The sequence below is a fragment of the Schistocerca cancellata genome, chromosome 4 (assembly GCF_023864275.1).
Source record: "Schistocerca cancellata isolate TAMUIC-IGC-003103 chromosome 4, iqSchCanc2.1, whole genome shotgun sequence".
NCBI lineage: Eukaryota > Metazoa > Arthropoda > Insecta > Orthoptera > Acrididae > Schistocerca > Schistocerca cancellata.
The window spans coordinates 93,525,035-93,550,869 of NC_064629.1; the positions used below are offsets into that span (position 1 = coordinate 93,525,035).

At 42.3% G+C, this 25,835-nt stretch overlaps 1 protein-coding gene across 1 annotated transcript in view; it reads right to left on the minus strand.

Moving 5' to 3' along the window:
- Window positions 1–25,835, minus strand: part of LOC126184530 (glutamate receptor-interacting protein 1) — a 538,419-nt gene that overhangs the window by 170,173 nt on the left and 342,411 nt on the right. Inside the window, exons 6-7 of the mRNA XM_049926935.1 lie at window positions 22,794–22,963; window positions 4,487–4,627 (exon numbers count right to left, since the gene is read on the minus strand). Of these exons, the coding sequence (XP_049782892.1) occupies window positions 4,487–4,627; window positions 22,794–22,963 (311 nt within the window). The remainder of the gene's footprint in view (window positions 1–4,486; window positions 4,628–22,793; window positions 22,964–25,835) is intronic.

Consider the following 25,835-nt stretch of genomic DNA (forward strand, 5'->3'; position numbering starts at 1 on the left):
GGAGACACCCACTGCATATGCTGATTTAGTGTAACTGGCTGCTCAGAGGTCACTGACATGTCAAAAAGTGATGAATCACAGCACCACCATCAGGAAAAGGACTTATGAGAATTTTGACCCCTTGGTAGTGGTTGAACCACTGCCACCTGGGTACAAGCCACAAAGTGTTTATTTTCTGCCTGCACAACCTTGAAAGAGTTTGTGATTTTTAAAATGTCTCCGAGGAAGGTTTGTTCAGATTGAGGGCTGAAATGTGAGCTCCAGGACTGGGGGCCAACTGGACCAGCACTCTCAAATCAAGCTATCCACATATGAGATTTTGCAAGACAGATCTGTGCAAGTGAAATCACAACATTTACTCAGCCCTTGCAAATCCATCACCCATGAGCAGTATGACTGACCCAATTACTTGTGGTATTGATGGACCTCAAGACATGATGGAACCACATGGAAACATTGTGAAAATGGTTCAACAGCAATGAGCACATCTCTCAGAATGTGTGTGCAAGTGGATTTGAGAGGGGAGGCAACTTCTTTAGTAAGAAAAATGTCTCTGGAGAATCCCAAGAGAGGAAGAAAGACTGTTGAAGAGTGTCATGAGAAACCTGAAATGTAGCAAAATGCTGTTTCAGCCACTGCAAATATGTGTTTTAATCATCTTTGGTGTCATTAAATGGCAGAAATGCGGGTGGGTGGGACTCTGCCCAGAAAGTGACCACAGCCCAAATAGGCTGTGAACCCTGAATCTGCAAGCATTCTGACAAAAGCTGAATTTTGTGATGTAACATGTCAGTGTACTGCTTCAATTGCTGCTGGAACTGCTGCTTCACGTGGAACTGCTGCTGTTGCTGTTCCACAAGTTGCACAAATTTCATGTCCATAAGACACTGTTAACCGTTTTCCTCATCACCAATTACAGTAACCAGAATCTGACATGGTTAGGAGACACTGTTCAACCAGCCAAGGGCATCAACAATTAGTTGAGACACAAACAGCAGTGGATGAACAACAAGACAACATGACAGAATGACAAGCCTGGAATGTGAACCAAATCAAGAGCCTAGAGGTAGCAGTATTTGAAACCAAGCAATGTTTCATGAGAAGAACAATACGAGAGTGCAGACAGAACATGAAAGCGGTCTGGGCCTCTGTGCTGCTAGCTGTATAGCACAGCTGCAGGTGCAAATAGGCTCTCATGTGGAGAGTGGCCTGCATGTAGTGCTGAGGCAGTGATATCAGCAATATCAAATATTGGGAGTACCTCAAAGACTTCTTAAATAATAGAACCCAGTATGTTGTTATCGATGGTGAGTGTTGATTAGAGACAGGGGTTTTGTCAGGAGTGCCCCAGTGAAATGCGATAGCACTGCTGTTGTTCTCTATATACATAAATGATTTGGCTGACAGGGTGGGCAGCAGTCTGCAGTTGTTTGCTGATGATGCCATGGTGTACAGTAAGGTGTCAAAGTTGAGTGGCTGCACAAAGATACAAAGTGACTTAAACAAAATTTCCAGTTGGTGTGATTAATGGCAGCTAGCCCTAAATGTGGAGAAATGTAAGTTAATGTGGAGGAGTAGAAAGATCACACCTCTAACGTTTGGATACAGTATTACTAGTGTTCTACTTGACACACTCAAGTCATTTAAATTTCTGGACATAACATTGCAAAGCGATATGAGGTGGAATGAGCATGTGAACTGTGAGAACTGTTGTAGGGAAAGCAAATGGTCGCCTTTGGTTTATTGGGGGAATTTTAGGAAACAGGAGACCACATATAGGATGCTGATGAGACCTATTCTTGAGTACTGCTCGAGTGTTTTGGGACCCCTGCTTGGTTGGATTGAAGGAAGACATCAAAGCAATTTGGAGGCAGGCTGCTAGATTTGTTACCAGTAGGTTTGAACAACATGTAAGTGTTACAGAGATGCTCCAGGAACTCAAATGGGAATCCCTGGAAAGAAGGCAATGATCTTTTTGAGAAACATTAGTGAGAAAATTTAGAGAACACATTTGAAGCTGACTGCTGAATAATTCTACTGTCGCCAACATACATTGTGCATAAGGACCATGAAGGTAAGATATGAGAAATTAGGGCTCATACAGAGGCATACAGACAGCCGTTTTCTGCTCACTCTATTTGCAAGTGGAACAGGAAAGGAAATGACAATCAGCAGTACAGGGTACCCTCTGTCACACACACTATGGTGGGTTGCAGAGTATCTATTTAGATGTTGATCTTCTGAGATATCAATAGCATTGGATGCACAGCAGTTGTTGAATCTTTTCATAAGAAATTCACTTGAAATTCTGCCCCAGCAGTAAGGATCCACTGGCCCAGCATGGGTACTGAGGGTTTCTTTAACTCTGCCCCCCTCAGTACGGGCATGGTCTCCTTGAAGAAACCACTCACTATAAAGCTGTTGCAGGGGAACCTTGAAAGGTCTACTCACAACAACATCTATTACTTGAAGTTGTGAAGTCATGCCACCAGGAATTATTACCAGGCCTGCATTTTTCTTTGCTATCAGATCCTTAATTTTCTGCATGAGGTGTCCCCTGAAAGAATCCGACACCATCTTTGTCCTTCTGGAAAGCACAGAAAATGGTATTCTGTTTCAAACAACCTTCAACCAATCTAGCTTCAGGTCATCTGACATCCACCCATTTACTTGGCATCTACAGATAAGCCCTGCAGGCAGTTTTTCTTCCAGTATCATTTTCCTGTGAAGGATCACATATGGGGGGAGCTTCCTTCCATCTGCTAGGCACCCATTATTATTGTTATTCTGGCCACTTCATTGCTAGAAGTCCTTACAGGGACACTTTTAATGCCATTAACATCAACAGTAACATCTGATAGCATATACAAGTAAACAGAACTGATCAATATTGCCCATATGACCTAGCAAACAGTTAGGCTGTTTCCTAAGAGTGATTATATGATGCTGATATGCAAATAGTTTTTTTGTCACACACTGTGGGAAACTGCTAGGCTAGCATAGTTCTGCACTGTAATGTAAACTCCACCCTTTTTATCATCCTCATTCACCAACCAAAACTTGCTCTGAATTTCACAATGCATGCAGTTGGAAATGCTTCTTCATCTCCAGTGCTTTCATTCAGATAATTTATCTAGTAATCACAAAGCCTTCATTGTGTTTCTCTTGAACATGCTGCCCCAAATTGTGAGAGCTTCACTGCTTTGCTACCATGAAAGTTTGGCATGTGGAACTGGTGTGCTTTAATTTAATCTTCATCTGACACCACTGATGAACACTCACCTCTGCAATTTCAGTGATACACTACATTAAAGATATTTCCAAAATGCACCATTTTTAGTATGGTTTTGTTGTGCTAAACTGGCAGGAAGTGCTACTTTGGTATATAAAACCCATAACTAATCAATTACACAACATAAAAGCAATGAGCTTAGCAGCAGTAGTTATGTCTGTGGCACACATGCTTGCTAATATGATACCACATTTAAAAGAATATTACTAAATTTGAAGCTTAAATATTGTAGCAGCTTGCAAAGCATATTTTGCCACTTATTTATGGGAGCATACTCTTGCCTGGCTTCATGAGGCTGATAGGAACTGATTACAGACCTTTCCAGCTACTGGAATATAGACCATGGCGCAATTTAACATTTTTTACACAAAAACATGCTTAAGGTGAAAGAAGTGAGGCATGTATTTAATCAGCAGAAATGCAAGACCAATTATCAGTTAATAATCACACACAAAAAATAAAAGATGACAGGTACTGAAGACATGTTAAGAAAAATGACAGCTAATATTCACTTTTAATGGCCTCATTGTCAATGGATACTGAAATTAACTAGCATGTTCCCAAATAAAATATCATGTGAGTCTGTCAAGTGGTGCAGCATTCACATAAAATAGTGCTACTTGACAAGACAGAGGCTAAATAAACAGCTTAAAAATTGTGATTTAAGTTTCGTGTCAGTTTCCAAAAACATTGAATGGAATGCCAGGATAGTCTTTCAGAGTGATCCTGTATGATTTTCCCCTACATCCTTTCTGAGCTGAAAATAAGAAAGACATAGGCCCTACTGCAGGACCAATATGGTGAAAAACTTAAATAAAACTAATATGACACAAATATTGGAACATACTGCCTACAGAAAACTTAATAACAAGGTAGTGTTGATGTTTCATATGAATTCAGTGAGATAATAATGTCAGTGTAATTATGTTGCTGTTGAAATCACTGTTGATACAACGAGTGATGTTTTTCAACAAACTGATCAGATAACATCTTACTTCCTTTTTCAATTCATACTGAAAGTAGTAGGAAATATTAAAGGTGCAAATGACAAAAAAATTGTTGAAATGTGAGCTCGGACTTTAAAAACACAATATCTGAGTAATAAATTGTCAAGTGTATGACACATGCCAAATTATAATATGAATATATGTAAGAGCAGTGAAGTATTACACACCAAAGTCCACAAAAATTCACCTGATTCATGATTGCTTGCCTCATTTTGCTGTCGACGTGCACGTGAATACTGTTTACTTTGATGACGGAAATCAAGAGTACTGAAAGAAGAGGAACAGGGACTAATTGTTGGCACTAAAGCAGTTCTTGCCTCTGGGGTCCCTGAAAGCATGTCCATGAAGCATGAACATCACAAAACTGATAAACAAACAGCAAAACATTTCATAGACTTACATGACACAATAATTATTGGTAAACTCTTCGGGTTTGCTGTCAGATCCAGTAATCAACATGCCTCAATATTTTTGTGAAAAACAATCTGCAATCATCAGAAGAATGCTGCTGTTGCTGAGACCTGCTGAAAAATGAAGCCAAGCCATGGCTACATAGGCACGCAGTGTATCTGTCCCCCACCACAGTTCCTGCCTCCAAGGCTGGGCTGATGGTGCTGCACCTGGTGGAACACCAGTATCAATGATGTATAGCACTCAAGGACTATCTTCAAACACTCAAGCCAGCTGCACCAAAAAAATGTGTTTTGATTTGAGATAGTTCAAGATTCTACATTATGTCCTACTAAGAGAAAAATCCTTATCTTTATTAATCAAATCATCCACCAAACTAATTTCAATTTCCTTTTTATAAAATCTGTTCAAAAATCCAGATGTACTGGCAACTATCAGGGTTCCATTAAATTACATCCTGTGTCCCTTATTTAAACAATGTTCTGCTACTGCCAATTTTTCTGGTTTTTGTAGCCTCATGTGATGACGATGTTCCATGCCCTGTCTCGAACTCTGTGAATTAAATGGCTGATGTAAGCCTTCCCATGTTGACATGACACTTTGTTTATTCCAGGCTTCCTAAGTCCCAAATCATCATTTACAGAGCTGAGTAGTGTCTGAATCTTGGAAGGTGGGCGGAATAAACTCTTAATCTTAAGACTCTTTGAAATTCTTCCAATATTGAACAACTTGCCTCCAGCCTGAGGATAAAGGCCACACAAATACACTGAAGCAACAAAGAAACTGGTTTAGGCATGCATATTCAAATACAGAGGTATGTTAACAGGCAGGATACGGTGCAGCAGTTGGCAATGCCTCTATAAGATGACTGTCTGGAGCAGTTGTCAGATTGGGTACTGCTACTACAATGGCAGGTTGTCAATACTTAACTGAGTCTGAATGTGGTGTTATAGTCAGTCCATGAGTGATGGCATACAACATCTCCGAGGTAGCGATGAAGTGAGGATTTTCCTGTACGATGGTCTCATGAGTGTACTGTGAATATTGGAAATCTGGTAAAACATCAAATCTCTGACATCGCTGTGGCTGGAAATAGATCCTGCAAGAATGGGACCAACAATGACTGAAGAGAATTATTCAATGTGACAGAAGTGCAATCCTTCTGCAGATTGCTGCAGATTTCAATGCTGGGCCATCAACAAGTGTCAGTGTGTGAACCATTCAACAAAACATCATCGATATGGGCTTTCAGAGCCAAAGGCCCACTTGTATACCCTTGATGACTGCATGACACAAAGCTTTATGCCTCACATGGGGCCATCAACACTGTCATTGGACTGCTGATGATTGGAAACATGTTGCCTGGTTGGATGAGTCTCGTTTAAAATTGTATCAAGTGGATGGGTGTGTATGGTTATGGAGACAACCTCATGAATCCATGGACCCTACAGGTCAGCAGAAGACTGTTCAAGCTGGTGGAGGCTCTGTTATGGTGTGAGGCATGTGCAGCTGAAGTGATATGGAACTCGTGATATGTCTAGATATGACTCTGACAAGTGACATTTAAGTAAGCCTCCTGTATGATCACCTGCATCCATTCCTGTCCCTTGTGCACTTCAATGGACTTGGGAAATTCCAGCAGGACAATGCAAGACCCCACGCATCCATTATTACTACACAGTGGCTCTAGGAACACTCCTCTGAGTTTAAACACTTTCGCTGGCCACCAAACTCCCCAGACATGAACATTATTGAGCATATCTGGGATACCTTGTGATGTGCTGTCCAGAAGAGATCTCCACCTCCTCATAGTCTTATGGATTTATGGACAGCCCTGCAAGATTCATGGTGTCAGTTCCCTCCAGCACTACTTCAGACATTAGTCAAGTCCATGCCACATCACGTTGCGGGACTTTTGCATGCTCGTAGGGGCTCTACATGATATTAGGCAGGTGTACCTATTTCTTTGGCTCTTCATCATATATTTATTTTCAAGCACTTCTGGGGATGGTCCAGTCTCCATAGCATGATGGACTTGCTTCTCAGAGTATCCATTTTCCTTAAGCCCAGTTGCAAAATGTGCAAGTTACTGTGTTAAACTACCCATGTTGGAAATAGCATTTGCTTTATATATCAGATTCCTAAGGACGTCATTGTGTTGGCTTGGTGGATGGCAAACTTTAGCATGCAGGTACCAACTGGTATGTACCAGGGTACCATCAGGTTTTTTTTGTAAAACATGATGTCCAAAAAAAGGAAGCTTCCCATCAGTTTCCTCCTCTATAATATATTTAATGTTGGGATGAAGACAGCTGAAGCAGTCCAAAAGTGAGTTAAGTGTATCATAAGCATAAGGCCAGATAAAAAATTTATCGTCAGCTTATCTCCAGAAGCACATTGATTTTATAGCTAAAGTTCTCAGTGCTCTTTCCTCAAAGTCTTCCATGAATAAATTGGGGACTATGTGTGATAATGGGCTACCCACTGCCACTCCATCATTCTGCTCAAAAATGTTGCCATTAAATGAAAAATAAATGGATGTCAGCACGTGATGACAAAGCTTCACCAAATCTATGTCCAGTTTGTTGCTAATCAAACTCGATGATTCTTTCAGGGAGACTTACGTGAACAGGGATAACACATCAAAACTCACAAGTAAATATGAAGCATCCATCCTTGTGCTACTGTTTCTCCTAGGTTATAGAGTCTACCAAAGATATATAAGGAAAGGGTAGCTTTACACCATATAATTAGTAATTTAGGTGCACCTACTTACAATCTGGTGAAGCACTAAACATCTGTCGTTAGCCCATATGTTGGCAAGTGTGAACACAATATTTCCTGTATGGTGGATACTGCTTGAGGGCTGAAATCTTTGAGACTGGACCCTTGAGATTTACTTGTGAGTTTCGCTGTGGTATCCCTATTCACACAAGTCCTTCTGGAAGAATCATTCAGTTTGATTAATGACAAACTGGATGAAGAGCTAGTGAACCTCTGTCATCATGCGTGACATCAATGTATTTTTCGTTTAATTGCAACATTTTTTAGCAGAATGAGAGAATAGCTATGGGTAGCCCTTTATCATACATAGTCACCAACTTATTCCTGGAAGACTTTGAGAATAGGGCACTGAGGACTTGAGCTTCACACCCAGTTTACTTCTGGAGATACACTGATGATACCTTTTTTGTTTGGCCTCATGGACATAATGCACTTAACTGATCTTTGATCACTTCAGTTGTCCTCATTCCAGCATTAATTTTGCCACAGAGATAAAAAATAATGGGAGGCTTCTTTTTTTGTATGTCATGATTTACAAAAAACCTAACGGTACACTGAGACATAGCATTCACTGAAGCCAACACATACTGATTGGTACCTGCATTCTAAGAGTTGCCATCCACTGTACCAAAGCAATGGCATATTTAAGACTCTGGTATGCAAAGCGTATGCGATTTTTGATGTGGAGAGTTTTACCCAAGAACTTGCACATATGATGGCTGGGTTTAAGGGAACCTGGGAAGCAGATTCATCAGGTTATGGAGTTTCGACCATTCCCAGAGGTGCATGAAGACAAGCATAGATCTGTGGCCTCTATTACTTATGTTGGGTGCTTATCATTCAAGATTAGAATAATTTTAAGTAGTTTTAACATTGAGAGTGTATTCTGCAAGATTAGGGCACTACTTGGCTCTATCAAATACGATTTGGGGCTTAGGAAGCATGGCATATAAAAATTCTGTCAATGTGGGAAGGCTGTTTGATTCACATACATCAGGTCAGGTGCTTGGAACATCACCATTACACAAGGCTTTAACAGCCAGAAAAATCAGTGGTAGTAGAACACTGTTTAAATGAGGGGCACAGGATGAAATCTGATGAGACTCTGATAGTTACCAGTATTTCTGGTTTTTGGAACAGTGTTTATAAAGAGGCAATTGAAATTATGTTGTTGGAAAGTTTGATTAATAAAGATAAGGGTTTTCCTCTCAGCAGGATGTAGAACCCATACTATTTCAATCAAAAGACAGCTTTCTTTGGTGCAGCCAGTCTGAGTGTTTGAAGGTAATCCTTGAGTGAGATATATTGTTGGTGTTGGTGTTCTACCAGAGGCAGCACCACCAGCCAAATCTTGGAGGCAGCAACAGTGATGGGCGGAGCATGCACTGTGTACTGTATGGATGCCTGTATAGGACTACAATTTGCGGCCTTGGCATCACTTTTCTGTGGCACTCAGCAGCAGCAGCATTCTCTTGAAGATGGATCACTGAAATATTGAGTCACATTGATTTTAGGGTCTGGCAGCAAACCTTAAGAGACTACCAAACAGCAGAACACATTATAGTAGTTAGTGTACATCCACCTTATGATACGTACTGGGACAGCAGCTTCATATTTATGTGCAATAATGATAATTCTTTCAGATATATGCATGAGTTTTTATTTACTTGAGACGAGTTTTGGTGGTACAATAAAACACCTTCAGGCCCCTAGATACAGCTGTGTTTCGGTTTTAAGCAACTTAAATATAAATTTCTGTTATTCGTTTACATCCCACCTCTTGATGCACTGTGCACCACAGCATTTGACAGTTTTATGTGACTGAAACAAGTGGAATACAGTCCTCTTCCTAAGGTTATTACAGCCTAATAGGTTTCAGACCTTATTGAACAACTTTAAGTACCTACAGTTTAGTGCATTTGGTCTTCCAATAATTACTGCTAATTTGTTACAGTAGAGGCACTATCCATAATTCATGTCTTTATAGTTTTAATGCTATACTCTTCACATACACATATACAGGGTGTCCCAGAAACTGCACCAAACTGAGGAACAAATCGAGGGTTGGAACCTGTGTCCAGAAATGTCATCTAGTGACACTGTAGAGTGTTGAAGTTATAGGCACCAGAACCTGCGACTAGGCCACCCCTTCAGCACAAATGTGACTTTTGTATGCTGATGGACTGTAGGCAGAATGTCTTACAAAGTCAGTGATTGCAACTGATTGCCATGATCACCGGCGATAAAGATGGAGCTAGCTTCGGTATAGAAAGACCTTGTCTTCTATGAATGTGATGCTCTGTTGCCTTAGTGGATGATGGTTCCAGACATACGTTTCCATTTACAGTTTAATTTTCTCCTGGACCCTCTAAAGCCCCAAAAATTTTCTGGTATACAGGAGAAAAGTAAACTGCAGGTGGAAACCACTGCCTGACACCATCATTCACCAAGGAAGCAGGGGATCACATACATAAGATACAAGGCCTGCCTACATGGCAGCTAGCTTCATTTTCTCCAGTGGCAATTGTGACAGTTGGTCATGATTACTGAATAACAAAGAACATTGTGAAATGTTCCATGTACAGTCTGTCAGCATAAAAAGTCAGATTTGCCTGGGGGTGGCCTAGTGGCAGTTGCTGGTGCCTACAACTTCAGAGCTCTGTAGTGTCATTGGATGATGTTTTTGGACATGGGTTCCTTTCCTCAATTTCTTCTGCAAGACACCCCTACAACACCTCGAAGTTTTTTGAAACATTTCTAGGACATCCTGTATAATGTAAATTGGTTCAGTCTAATATAGTTAACTTTTTATCATTTAAAAAAGTAAATATTGATATTATGATGTTGTCTATTGTATAGTATGATAAATAATATATTTGCTTTATCTAGAGACCTGAAGATGGTTGACCGTATCTCCGAAACTGGTTGCAAATATAGCTGAAGGTGTTTCATTATAGCTCAGTACAATAATGATATCATCATATTTGCAATAGTAAGAATAAATTTTGCTATATACTGGTGGGACAAAAATTTTCATAGTTTATTTCATGAGCATATAAAATTTGAAATGGATTTCACAGCTTCTTAAGTACAGACTATCTGAATATGTTACTCAATGCTCACAGAGACGGGCAGTAAGTGAAATCAAATTGTAAATTTAAAGAACTGCATTGACAGATCTGAATACACTCTTGCAACTGTTTGTGTAGAAGTACTTTCAATAATATAATTTTTTAAACAGAACAAGTGCTCTCATAACTTAAATGTCACTTATCTGAGGAGCTGTCATGTACTGATTTTTATACAACACAAATTTACTTCCTCTTGGTGGAACACTCACAACTGTTATTCATCATTATTGATAAAATCTGCTACAGGTGTGAAAATTATTTATTTCTGAAAAGGAAAATACAACCCAGTTTCAGGACATGAAGTTTTCTCTAAGAATTTTTGTTGGTTCTGTTTAGCTTTGATTATCTCAACCATGTTGAGAGGTATTATTATTGATTTACAATTTTGCAGATGCAGCTGAACATGGGATACATGTACTGAAACTGGGTTGTGCTTTTCTTTTCATATTTTTTACAACTGTAGTGGACTGTAACATTGATGACTAATTTACTTTCATGACAAAACTTTTTTTGTAATGATTCTTTTCCATTTTTGTACCTTTTCTTGTGTTTAATTAAACTAATGTGTCTTGATTTTATCAAGCAGGCTGTGAGCAGATTTTTTCCCAATTTTTTATCATGCACCTACATTACATATAGGCCTACTCTGTAGCTCACTATGCAGTGCAGAGTGGAAGGTACTAGTTACACCCTGTCCAGTTCCATTTGCAAATTCAGTGAGGGAAAAATGACAGTTTCTTATTAGTCATTACATTCCAGCTTTTTTTTGGATAATGATGGACGAAGTACATTCAGTTCTTGCATTGGTACACAAATTATGTGCTGGATTGCAAAAGAATCAATAGAAAAACTGTAAATGTTATTTACACAATGAAATTAAGTGAATTGTTATACAAAAACAATAATAATGAAAAACTTATGTGCTCATTATACACCATTTTGTTCAATTCATATCCCACTTCTTTTCCATTCTGTCATATTATCATATTAAAATTGAAATTTCAGTAAATTATATTTTATTATGACATTCCTTTTGCAATGTGTAAAGCAGATATTTCAACAAGTAAATGTAGAAACCTCTCTTACTACTTTTAGTGAAATAATTTAGAATGTTATCTGAGATTGGGAAACCTTACTACCAAATCCAAAATTGAGCACACTTTTGTAAGAGAGTTAAAATTCCTGTTTTCATATTGCTTGAATATTTTTATACTATGCTCATCTTCTTGAGAGTGTGTGTCTATTCAGTAAAATGCATGTATATATATTTATCTGGAAATTACAGTAGAAAATTACCTTTCATTTGGAGCAATTAATTTTCCATAATCATACAGTATTAAAAAAAGGAGCATTTTTCCATAAATTTAGTTCATCATTTATTTAAATTATAAAAGGACTTACACTGTAGGAACAAACAAAAAAAAACTATATGTCTTGTTAATAAAAGTTCAGATCAGATGTACACATATCCTCAATTTCAGTATTACCATGTATTTTGTTTTGCCATAGATCTGCACCTTTTTGAAATTATTGTAGCAAAAAGTTTCTGGTAGAAAGTAAATACTTTTGGATTAAAGGAAACCATTCACTGTAAAGCAGAAGCATTGAGCGATTGATAGGCACACACAAAACAAAGATTTCAATCCTTTTTTGAACTAGAGTAAAATACACACACACACACACACACACACACACACACACACATGTTCACATGACTATGCTCCTATGTATCCTATGTAGTGCTGGTTGCACATACAGTGCCAGTGCTTGCATTTTGGCAAAAGGACTAGACTGTATTTGGGGTTGTGTTGGGTAGGGTGAGCAGATGGAGAGAGAGGGACTGTGGCAGGTGGCTAGTGGCTTAGAGGGAGGCAGCCAGTATTCCAGCTATGAATGCAGGAGTGAAAGATGGCAGGTACATAGGCTTGGCATGTGATGTGTAGTTATCAGAGCCAGTGTAGGGCGATGCATGCTGAAGGTGATGTAGGGAAGTTTGACGGCTGCCATCCCTTCCATACTAAAAAATCCCTTCCATGCATCCTAACCACCTGTGGACAGTGAATCCATACTGACAAGAAATCCCTCAACCAGTATGCTGAAAGTCTCTCAAAGGCCTCGGTCACTAACCCCAAATCAAATCCACAAACAGATCTTCTGTGCCATATTCCCACACACGCCCAATCCTCTTGCCACACCCAAGAGTCAGCTACAAAGGAGCACCCCATCTTCACCCACTATCACCCTGGACTGGAAGAACAGAACCATATCCTTCATCAGGGCTTGGATTATTTCTCATTATGCCTTGATGTGAGAGACATTCTACCCAAGACCATTCCCACCACTCCTACAGTGGTATTCTGTCACCAACCCAACCTACACAGCATCCTAGTCCATACCTATGTCGCTCATACACCTAACCTCTTGCCACAAGGATCATATACCTGCAGTAGACCAAGGTCCAAGATCTGTCCAGTTCACTCACTAAAACTTCATACTCCTTTCCTGTCACAGGTTTATCCTATCCCATCAGATGCTGGACCACCTGTGAAACTAGCCATGTCATATAACAACTCTGCTGCAAACAATGCACAACTTTTAATGTTGGGATGACTACCAACCAGCTGTCTGGCAGGATGAATGGCCACTACCAAACTATTCCGAAGAACATGGTTGACCATCTGGTGTCACAAAATGCAGTTGAGCACAACATGTTCAATTTTGATGGCTGCTTCAAGACCCAAACCATCTCGATCCTTCCCTCCACCACCAGCTTCTCTGAACCTAACAGATGAGAGTTACCCTTACAACAGATCCTCCACCCCTGTGATTGCCTGGGCCTTGATCTCCAGTAAATCACTGTCCTCACACCCTTCACTCAACAGTTTCTCCTTCCCCCACGCTGTCACATTCTCCCACTTCATGTCCCCACATCAGGTTCAGCATGCGCTGCTCCCCACTGGCTTCAGCAATCGTGCATCACAAGCCTAGCCTATGTACCTGTCACCCCTCCCTCCCACAGTCCTAGCAGCCAGAAAACTGGATGCCTCCCTGTGAGGTGCTAGCCACTCACCACAATCCGTCTCCCTGCCTCCTGCCTCTCTCCCCCTCTACCCACCCAACCAGACACAACCCGCTGCACAACCTATCATGTGTGTGTGTGTGTGTGTGTGTGTGTGTGTGTGTGTGTGTGTGTGTGTGTGTGTGTGTGCCTCAGAAAAGGATTACTTTGAAAGCTTGCAAGTTGTGTTCCTTTGCTTGCACCTATAGATAACTCGATGCTTCTGCTTTTCAGTGAGTGGTCTCCTCTAATCCAAAAGTATTTTTGAAATCATTACTATTTTAAAAGTTTTATTATGGATATCCTTTGTTAAATATTACACTACTGGCCATTAAAATTGCTACACCAAGAAGATATGCAGATGATAAACCAGTATTCATTGGACAAATATATTATAGTAGAACTGACACGTGATTACGTTTTCACGCAATTTGAGTGCATAGATCCTGAGAAATCAATACCCAGAACAACCACCTCTGGCTGTAATAACGGCCTTGATATGCCTGGGCATTGAGTCAAACAGAGCTTGGATGGCATGTACAGGTGCAGCTGCCCATGCAGCTTCAACACGATACCACAGCTCATCAAGGGTAGTGACTGCCATATTGTGACACGCCAGTTGCTCAGCCACCATTGACCAGACGTTTTAAATTGGTGAGAGATCTGGAGAATGTGCTGGCCAGGGCACCAGTCAAACATTTTCTGTATCCAGAAAGGCCCATACAGGACCTGCAACATGCGGTAGTGCATTATCCTGCTGAAATGTAGGGTTTCGCAGGGATCGAATGAAGGGTAGAGCCACGGGTCGTAACACATCTGAAATTTAATGTCCACTGTTCAAAGTGCCATCAATGTGAACAAGAGGTGACCGAGACGTGTAACCAATGGCACCCCATACCATCATGCCGGTTGATACACCAGTATTATGGCGATGACGAATACACGCTTCCAATGTGCGTTCACCGCGATGTTGCCAGACATGGATGTGACCATCATGATGCTGTAAACAGAACCTGGATTCATCCAAAAAAATGACGTTTTGCCATTCGTGCACCCAGGTTTGTTTTTGAGTACACCATCGCTGGTGGTCCTGTCTGTGATGCACCGTCAAGGGTAACTGCAGCCTAGGTCTCTGATCTGATAGTCCATACTGCTGCAAACATTGTCGAACTGTTCGTGCAGATGGTTGTTGTCTTGAAAACTTCCCCATCTGTTGACTCTGAGATCGAGACGTGTCTGCATGATCCATTACAGCCATGCGGATAAGATGCCTGTCATCTGGACTACTACTGATATGAGGCCACTGGGATCCAGCACGGTGTTCCGTATTATCCTCCTGAACCCACTGATTCCATATTCTGCTAACAGTCATTGGATCCCGACCAACGGGAGCAGCAATGTTGCGATACGATAAACAGCAATCGCGATAGGCTACAATCTGACCTTTATCATAGTCGGAAATGTGATGGTACGCATTTCTCCTCCTTACATGAGGCATCACAACAACGTTTCACCTGCTGTTTGCGTATGAGAAATCGGTTGGAAACTTTCCTCATGTCAACATGTTGTAGGTATCACCACTGGCGCCAAACTTGTGTGAATGCTCTGAAAAGCTAATCATTTGCGTATCACAGCATCTTCTTCCTGTCGGCTAAATTTCGCATCTGTAGCATGTCATCTTCGTTGTGTAGCAATTTTAATGGCCAGTAGTGTATGTGTTTTGGGTTCAGGTTAATTATTGCATCACTAAACTTTCTAATTAATAAAAAGACTAGTCTAAAGTTGCATGTTAGTTGTTATTGAGACACCAACAAAATAATGGTGTATGAGTAACCACATTTGCACACACAATCTGTTATTCAATTAAGATTCAGTTTATAGCTAGTGAATGAGTTAGTCTGTGATACTTAACTCCTTTATGCATTTGATGCACTTGGATCTTCTCTGATAATGGAACATTACAATAGACTGCATCATTACACATCTTGCACTTAAAAGCTAAATATAAGAATAATACAACAATGAACTATTAACTGCTGGAACATTACACTCTGATAATAATAATAAACATACAACAAGACTATTTAATTCATTTTGGAAAGTTTAATAATGTACTAGGGAATATATATTGACCATACTGTTATTTAAGAGATGAAAAAACTGTAAACCAGAAATCACAATGCTTGTATTGGGAAGACTGCTCCAGTAACCATGCTAAATGCAATAGTATCACATGAAAATTGGGTGCAGGATGGGGTCAACTAACAATATCAGTAGATCTGGTGATGAAGAAAATGTGGGTGCTTGTTGCATGGGAACTCCACCTTTGAGGTCATTCAGGCACTGATAATTTCTTACATCATCATGTCAAGGATGTATCATGATTATATCCACTGCAAAACAACTACCACCATCAAAATCAATAGCCACAGGCAACAACCTGGTAATGAGGCTCACCACTGAATATCACAAATCACAGCAGCAGATGGATGGGCCACAGAGCTGCAAGTCATTTCAAAATTAAATCCTGGCCTATGACAACCTATGAGCAGCCATATCATACAGAACCATGGTCTCACTATGGCATACAGAAGCCATCACTCCAGTTCTATAAATCTGCTCACCACTCCAGAGCACAGAGATTTTCAGGAATGAATTAACACCATCAGTGGACACTCAAAGGGTGGAAAGAGGATTTGGAGTGATGTTTCATAGTATACACTGGTACATCTGATGGTATGTTACTGATATGTTTGAAACTACATGAGATCATAGATTCTGTTTGACAAGAGAGAACATTTCAGGCAGAGGGTGTGTTTATTTTCTTGTAAGTGTTTGCACTGGATGATGACTCCAACTGTGGTGCGGGTGAGTGTGAACACACTGAGTGTAGTGTTGCCACATGCATGTACTGCCAACTGTGTCAGCACAGGCCTACCACTAGTGGCCACTTGTAGGAAGCAAGCACATGGCACAGTCTTGACTGCTCCATCTAATGGTGACTCACACCTACACAGCTGCAGAGCAGTGCTGACTCATCCTCACTACATTCTTTTAGGTTTTACCACTCACACCAGTTGTTCTGTGTATTGCTTATGTTGCACCTTCTGTATGATTCTTTTATATTGTTATGTATGGAGTCAAGAGGCTTATTTCCATTATTATTCAGAGGTTTATGAATAAAACCATATTTGTAGTACTTCAATTGGTTTTGTGTATTACTTGGTTACTATGTGATTGATAAAGAATTTGAAACAGTTTCCGAGTACGCAGTCTTTAAGTGCAGTTTCATTAGGTTTAGTGATTATGGATGCCATGGTACTGGCCCTGATTGAAAAACTTATTTTGGTAGTGACCACTTTGTTGACTTCCATTAACAGACAAGTCCATCCAACCACTTTTCCTCCATACAATGATTCAGCCAAGGATTGGGAAGCTTACTAAAAACAACATTTTTTGGCTTTCGGTGAGACGAAATCAAATTTATGCAAATCCATTATTCCTCTTGTGGATTCCACCCAACGTGTATCAATTACTGTGTCTGCTTGCCCCTTTACAAGAACTGGCAGCTCTTAGTTCTGATCACATGTCCAGTTTATTGTCCAACTACTATTGCAAGTGAATGCATGTCATAGTGGTGCAAGCTGAATTCCACCAATGCTGCAAGAAACCAAACCAGTCATACAGAGCCTGGGCAGCTGAACCTCACAGCCTTAGCCATAACTGCCAATTTGTTACTGATGCCCATAATGACTCTTATGCAGATGCTATGGTTTGTGATGCAATTACACTCCTGGAAATGGAAAAAAGAACACATTGACACCGGTGTGTCAGACCCACCATACTTGCTCCGGACACTGCGAGAGGGCTGTACAAGCAATGATCACACGCACGGCACAGCGGACACACCAGGAACCGCGGTGTTGGCCGTCGAATGGCGCTAGCTGCGCAGCATTTGTGCACCGCCGCCGTCAGTGTCAGCCAGTTTGCCGTGGCATACCGAGCTCCATCGCAGTCTTTAACACTGGTAGCATGCCGCGACAGCGTGGACGTGAACCGTATGTGCAGTTGACGGGCTTTGAGCGAGGGTGTATAGTGGGCATGCGCGAGGCCGGGTGGACGTACCGCCGAATTGCTCAACACGTGGGGCGTGAGGTCTCCACAGTACATCGATGTTGTCGCCAGTGGTCGGCGGAAGGTGCACGTGCCTGTCGACCTGGGACCGGACCGCAGCGACGCACGGATGCACGCCAAGACCGTAGGATCCTACGCAGTGCCGTAGGGGACTGCACCGCCACTTCCCAGCAAATTAGGGACACTGTTGCTCCTGGGGTATCGGCGAGGACCATTCGCAACCGTCTTCATGAAGCTGGGCTACGGTCCCGCACACCGTTAGGCCGTCTTCCGCTCACGCCCCAACATCGTGCAGCCCGCCTCCAGTGGTGTCGCGACAGGCGTGAATGGAGGGACAAATGGAGACGTGTCGTCTTCAGCGATGAGAGTCACTTCTGCCTTGGTGCCAATGATGGTCGTATGCGTGTTTGGCGCCGTGCAGGTGAGCGCCACAATCAGGACTGCATATGACCAAGGCACACAGGGCCAACACCCGGCATCATGGTGTGGGGAGCAATCTCCTACACTGGCCGTACACCACTGGTGATCGTCGAGGGGACACTGAATAGTGCACGGTACATCCAAACCGTCATCGAACCCATCGTTCTACCATTCCTAGACCGGCAAGGGAACTTGCTGTTCCAACAGGACAATGCACGTCCGCATGTATCCCGTGCCACCCAACATGCTCTAGAAGGTGTAAGTCAACTACCCTGGCCAGCAAGATCTCCGGATCTGTCCGCCATTGAGCATGTTTGGGACTGGATGAAGCGTCGTCTCACGCGGTCTGCACGTCCAGCACGAACGCTGGTCCAACTGAGGCGCCAGGTGGAAATGGCATGGCAAGCCGTTCCACAGGACTACATCCAGCATCTCTACGATCGTCTCCATGGGAGAATAGCAGCCTGCATTGCTGCGAAAGGTGGATATACACTGTACTAGTGCCGACATTGTGCATGCTCTGTTGCCTGTGTCTATGTGCCTGTGGTTCTGTCAGTGTGATCATGTGATGTATCTGACCCCAGGAATGTGTCAATAAAGTTTCCCCTTCCTGGGACAATGAATTCACGGTGTTCTTATTTCAATTTCCAGGAGTGTATCTGTCTAGCTATGGACAAGGAAGTGCGCCAGAAGGCTTTACTGTGTGAAAAAGCCCTGTTGGCAGAAGTTTTGCAAATAGCAGAATTTTTTGTGGTTTCTTGGGCAGCAGGTGACCAAATTGAAGCATGAGGCAATGTGGCAGTAGTGTCACAAGATGTGCCCACTAGGACAACAGATGACTTGCACAAGGATGTGGCAGTGGTGACCAGTAAACATGTTGGCCCAGTGTCCAGCAGACCAAGGCCAGCACAAGAAGCTGCAACAACCACTGTGTTCTCTGTTTCCATTTTGTCCTTTTTGTTTTGTACAGCATGAATGTTTGGCATGCCATAAGTGTTAGGCTAGTTTTAATGCTTGCCAAAAGAAAGGCCAAATTGTCTTTGTGCATTGTTTGCTGAAGGTTGCTCAGGATATGGATGTGGATGTAAACTGTGTGACTCCAGTGCTTCTGACTTCTCCTAAGTTGTTTACAGAGCAAAGTGTTTTTTTTGCAAAGTGCTCCGGTTACAGGTTGACACAGGTGCTGCAGTGATGCTATTGAATTATAAAACCTGTGTGACTTTAGGCTCACTGCCCTTGACACCAGTCACACAGAAGCTGGTCCGTTATAGCAAACATAACATTGCACTGTTGGGACAATTTATGATGTCTGCCTCTTACAAGTCAGTGGTTTGTTCCATTACACGTTTGGTGGTTGTTGATACCGATGTTGAGAACTTGTTTGGGATGGAAGCATTTCAGACTTTTCGATTTTCTATCACCAATGCAGTTCACCTTGTATCCAATCAAGTATCATATTCTCAACTGAAAACACTGTGTGGGAAGTTTTCATACTTGTTTTCTGAAGGTATATGATGTGCTTCAAATTTTTCTGCTCATATTTCTTTGAAATCCATGGCTTGGCCTTGTTTTTGTTGAGCACATCCTAATTCCTGTTGCTCCAAAGGATCAAGTGAAAGCAGAATTAGACAGACTTCAGACTCTAGAGGTGGTGCAACCTGTTAATGGCTAGTGAATGGTCATCTCCACTGGTTGTAGTTTGGAAACTGTTGTAGAAACTTTGCCTCTGTGGCAACTTCAGTACTGCTGTCAACACATAGTCAATTACGAATGTGTATTCTCTCCCACACCAGGAGGAACTGTTGCCAAAAATATCAGGTGGCCAGTACTTCTCTAAAATGATTTGTCTGAAGCTTATCTGAAGGTTCTAGTGGTGGGTGAAGAGTCTCAAAGAGTGCTGGTTTTGAATACTTCTTTTGGTCTTTATGAATACTGACATCTTCCTTTTGGTGTGGCTAGCACCCCTACTAGTTTCCAACAATTTTTAGAGCAACTGATTATGTCTGTCCCATGTTAAATTAATTATCTGGATAATATTGTTGTCACGGGCTCCTCCATGGCTGAGCACTTGAAAAATTTGCAAACTTTGGTTTCTGTCTTACAGTCCGCAGGCTTATGGTGGAACCTTATGAAATCTGTTTTCTCAACCTTCTATTGTTTATATGGGGTTTAAGGTCTTGTGGGATGGGGTTTGCCCTCTGCCAGACCACATCTCCAGTGTTAGATCTGTGCCTCGCTACTTCTCCACAAAAGAGCTTCAGGCTTTCCTAGGGAAGACAGGTTGCTACCAAAAAGTGCTGCCAGGGTGGCCTCATTGGCCCACTCATAGCATGCCTTGTTACACAAGAATGTACCTTTTTGCTGGAGCCCGAACTGTGAACGTGCTGTTCAAACATTGAAATCCAAACTACTCTCAGCCCCTCATTTAGCTATGTTCTCTTTGGACCAGCATATAGTTTTGGTGATTGACACCTCATAGCATGGCATCAGTGTGGCCCTAACTCACCAATATGCTGATGGCTCTGAACGACCTATTGCTTTTGCCTTTAAATCTCTCACTTCAACCCAGAGGTGTTACTCTCAGGTAGAAAACGAGGCTCTTGCAATAGATATTTCGAGTTTTTGTGTATTGCGCAAAGTTTCACTTATTACTGATCATAAACCCTTGATTTCCTCATTTAACCTCACACTTCCTTGCCTGATAAGGCACCACATTGCCCACAATGGTGGACACTGTTCTTGTCTAACTACAATTATGAAATCGTTTTTCAACCTACATTGAAACATGCTAATGCAGATGCCTTGTCCTGCCTTTGTCCCAACTTTGATCATGAAGAATTGCTTTTCTTCCATCTTGATACTGAAATGCAAGCCACAGTTGAGGGTTTCCCAATTACTAGCTCATGAATAGCTGCTGCCATTGCCACTGGCCCAGTTCTCACCCAGGTGGTTTAGTTTTTTTCAACAGGGTTGTCAAGATAAACTGCCGGGTCAGGAATCGGATCCCTGTATAACTATCTTCCCTTGTGATATCGTCTCTCTAGTTTTGCTGTCATCCATGGAAAACCTTTCTCCCAGGGTAGTCATTCCCACCACATTCTGGCATGAAGTTCACCAGGGCCATTGGGGAATTTTGCACACTACACTTTTAGCTAGGAACATGTTTTTGGGCCAGGGATTGACTATTGACCTTTGGTTGTGGATGTATTTTCCTGCTTTCCTTACATTCTCTGGAGTGCGTTAACATTGGCTGAGGTCACAGTTCATAAGATTTTGAGGCTTTTTCTATTGATAGGTTGCCTTGTACCTTAGATTCTGATAATAGGCCCCAGTTTACTTCTTACACCTTCCAATTGTTTTGTTCCAGTCTTGGCATTCGTCATGTTACGGCTCCACCATTCCACCCCCAATCAAATGGCGAGTTGGAATGACATTCAAAGCCAAAAATCAAAAAGTCTGTTATGAATTCTCCACCAGATGATGCCCTTCACCATTTTCTGAGCACATATTGCTTTACACCTATGGGGACCAGGGCCCGGTTGAGTTGCTTCATGGCCAGCAGCCACATACAGTCCTCCATCTCCTGTGGGCTGTGCTGCACCTGCCATGACTGGGTTCATCAGGACCCTTCATGCTGAGATTGCTGGTGTGGGCTCGAGGGGTTGGTTGATGATATCTTTGTGATGTTCATATAGCCAACAGGCTGGTGGTGCACCACTTTCATCAGTTGTGTCCCCACTTACCCCCATGGCTGCAGCTCACCCCACCACCCTCCACCTCAAGCCTGTTATTGCCTGCTGTGGAGGCACCCCTGTCCTGTTGGTTGCCTCCTCCAGGTGTGGTGTCCTGGGGTACCAGCTTTCCAGCACTGGGTGCTGGTCTGTCTCTGGGCCTCCAGCCCATTGAAGCAAGCTGCTGTTCCAGTCAGGCCACCTCCACCAGCCCCCTAAAAAGCATCACCTCAGCCATTTTCACCAGTGGATTCAGCCCCATCCTCTCCACACTGGGACCTGCCTGCTGATGATGATGGAGAGATGGCGATGGCACCCTCCTCCCAGGTGCTGTTGTCGGGCACCGTGCGGGCACGATGCTCTTGGGCATGCCCACATCTCTGCACATTCCAGCCCTATGCTCTGGTGCCTGCCCAGCACATTGTCCCACCCCCGACATTGGCACCAGATGCCAGTGCTCTTTATCTGATTGAAGTGTCTCTCATTGGGCCACTGTCACTTCCTCTGTTGCCTGGGCACCCTCTTTGCCGAAGAGGTGCACATCTCTCTGCTTGGGAAGCATGCACACAGCAAGATCTCTGCTGCTCCATATACTGGCAACTCACACATATATACACACGGAGCAGTGCTGACTCACCCTAATTATGTTCTGTGCATCACTTGTTGCGTTGCACCATCTGCATGATTCTTTTGTCTTGTTACGTGGAAAGCCATATTCAAGTTACTTGGATTGGTTTTGTGTATTACTTGGTTACTACAGATATATCTTCCATCATGTCTCACTAGTGATGTCATGCATGTTGTTGACTACAGGCAGAGACTCACCAGTTTTGTTGTACCAGTCTCCACAGCCTATCCGGGACACAGGCAGTATCTCGAGGACAATTGTGTTTCCATGCAGCAAATCTGAAACTTCAGCTGCTGTCATGCTGCTGCCTTCGATTCGTGTGTCTGCGACGGCCAATATCCTGTCCCCCACATGCAGAGCTCCACACCTGAGAACAGACAACAGCTATGTGTACTGCAACCATGTGGAAATATACATTTACCATACCCACAGTTGGTGCAAATTACAGTACTGTACTTGAAGGTTTAATCAGAAATGATTGAGTTTTATTTCATATTTTACCTACTGTGATATAAAGCAATGGTCAAATGCACAGGATAATAAAATAATATCATGAGGGGTGGTCCCACCACAATGGGACCATGGAATGGCTCCATTCAAAAGTACTCACTATTAGAGATGGGGGATCCGCTCTTGAACTAATTCATAGAGTTCAATCTTTCAAAGGAGTGAACAATCAGTGATTCAGAAAAAAAGAACGGTAGCTCCAAACGTTTCCCACGGCAGAGAGAGAGAGAGAGAGAGAGAGAGAGAGAGAGAGAGAGAGAGAGTGAGACGGAGCATATCAGCGGCGCCTCTGCTGGTCACAGCACAGTGCACGCCACACAACACACCCAGCGCCGGCCTCTGCCCTGCTTCTACCTTGGCTGCCTGCATTGCGCAGTGCCCCATTGGATTTTGTGTTTCACATATGCGGTGGCGTCTCTGTGCGTCGTCTGCCGCGCTGTGTCTGGCGCAGCGTAACTTCGCATCGCACTCTGTCGGCGATCGTTTCAGTCGCACGTCCTGCCCTCTGGGCAGTTGATGCGAGCAACAGGACAGCGAGCCACCTAGCGGATAACATAGGAACTACTTGCAAAAACCCGCTCGCAAGGGAACGAACTATTTGTCTCGGAGCGGGTGAGTTCACCGCTACCCCCTCCCTCGGAACTCGCCCGCTCAACGCTCGCCCCACCGTCTCGACTCTAGCCAGAGCGTCGAGCAAAGCGACTCAGGTGTCACTGTGGTCTCTGCGGTCTCAGCTCACGCAGTAATACAGCTCGCGGCTCGACCTGCTCGACTCAGCGCCTCTGCATCGGAGTTCGTCCCCACTGGATATTGTTCTTCGTAGTAATGCCGCTATGTATATTACATTATTATGTTATGTATACATCAATTGTTTTTATTTTATTTTTATTTGTTTAAACTGATTAGATTAGGTTCCTGATGACTCCTCTTACTATAGGATTTTTATTATAGACACTCGAATTTACGCTTTAATTATGAGCGAACCGATAAACGTATCGCAAAATGTGATACACCAATATTTTCCTTGTTTTATTCTGCGTAAGGCTATATGCAGCACTTTCGTTTTACAGTCAAATTTATATTTTTTTTTCTTATTCTGGTACGGATTTTGCGATTTTAGGCGTCTTCGAAAGGAAACGTTCACTTTAAAAATATATGGCTTGCGATGTATTTGTATGAGGTTAATGAAATTTTAATACGTTATAGCCAAATATATTGTTAATGTAAATCTCAAGTTACAACATTTTCCGATCACCCAAAAAACCACGATAGTGCAAAATAAATCAATAATCAAAAACTTTGTCATATCGTGGAAATTTCAATAAACAATACAAAATTCTTACTCATTATCTGTGTTACTTCAAAATAGGATCAAATAAGATCAAAATACAGGTACAGTACTGGAATAAACCAAGTTTAAAGGGCAATGTGCCTTCCATTTATTTTATATTGTAAATGAGTGGTGAGTCATGAAAAAGAGCTAATTCATTTCAGGGAGTGAACAGTTCTGATCCAATCTCTGAAAAGAACAGTTTTGCCCATCTCTACTCACTATATGTGTTAAGAAATTTACCCCACTGGGAAAGAGATGATCAGTTCCTGTTTCATAGAGCATGGTCGGCTGCTGCCAGATCGACACTTCCTCATCTGACTAAAACCAATGTCCATGCACATCTTTCTTCATGTTGCCAAAGATGTGAAAATCACAGATTTGGACTGTGTGCAGTGTTTCCAATCAAATTGCTGAAGTGTAGCCTTCAATTATCATTGTGGGGTCAGACATTATTGTGCAACAGGATGATTCATCTGACAGCAATCTTGGGAGTTCTGACTTCATGGCACATCACAGCATCTGCAAAGAGTCTTCATAGTGCTGTGCACTGATTGTGGTTCTGTGCTCAAGGAACTTGATAAGCAGAGGGCCCCTGCAGTTGAAGAGGTTCATCTTGATGTTACCAGAACTTGTATGAGCAGCTTTGGATTTTTTGGTGGGGAGAAATGTGGGATGTTTCCACTTTTGGCTCTGCTGTTTGAATTCAGGCTGTCAGAAGGCTGTCAGACAGAATCATCCTGTTGCACAATATTGCCTGTCCCCACATTATTGCTTATTGGATGAATGGTATGCTTCAGCGGTTGGATTCAGAAACAGTGCAACATCTTCAGTACAGCCCAGATCTTTCACCATGTGATTTTCACATCTTCAGCAACCTGAAGAAAGATGTAGATCAATGTCAATTTCAGTCAGACAAGTACGTGCAAGAGTAGGTGTGGTTGTGGATCTGTCAGTGGCTGACCATATCCTACAGAACAGGGACTGATCATCTGGTCCCATTGCGGCAGGTGTTCAGTTTTCATTTGACTGCCCCTTATGTGTATCCATTTAGTGAAGTCATAAAGGGCTGCAATAAAAACCTCAACATTTTGTTACATTGAATGAAACAAACTCTGAACATCCATGACAAAGATATTTCCACTAAGTTTTTTCTGAGTTCAGAATGCATCTGTATTAGCAAATAGATGTGTGTTATGAGTGAGTCATAATTTGACAGCTTGAACAAGCTCCATAATTTAGACCATCTGTGATGCTCAATGGCACCAATACCACATGAGATGAATCTTTACAGCACACCACTGACATGACAATGAAATCAGTTTGTGCTGATGTCACAAATCATTTTCAGAGGCAGTTTTTCCACATAACATGTATTGTATGGGCTCTGTGATGTCAGGGT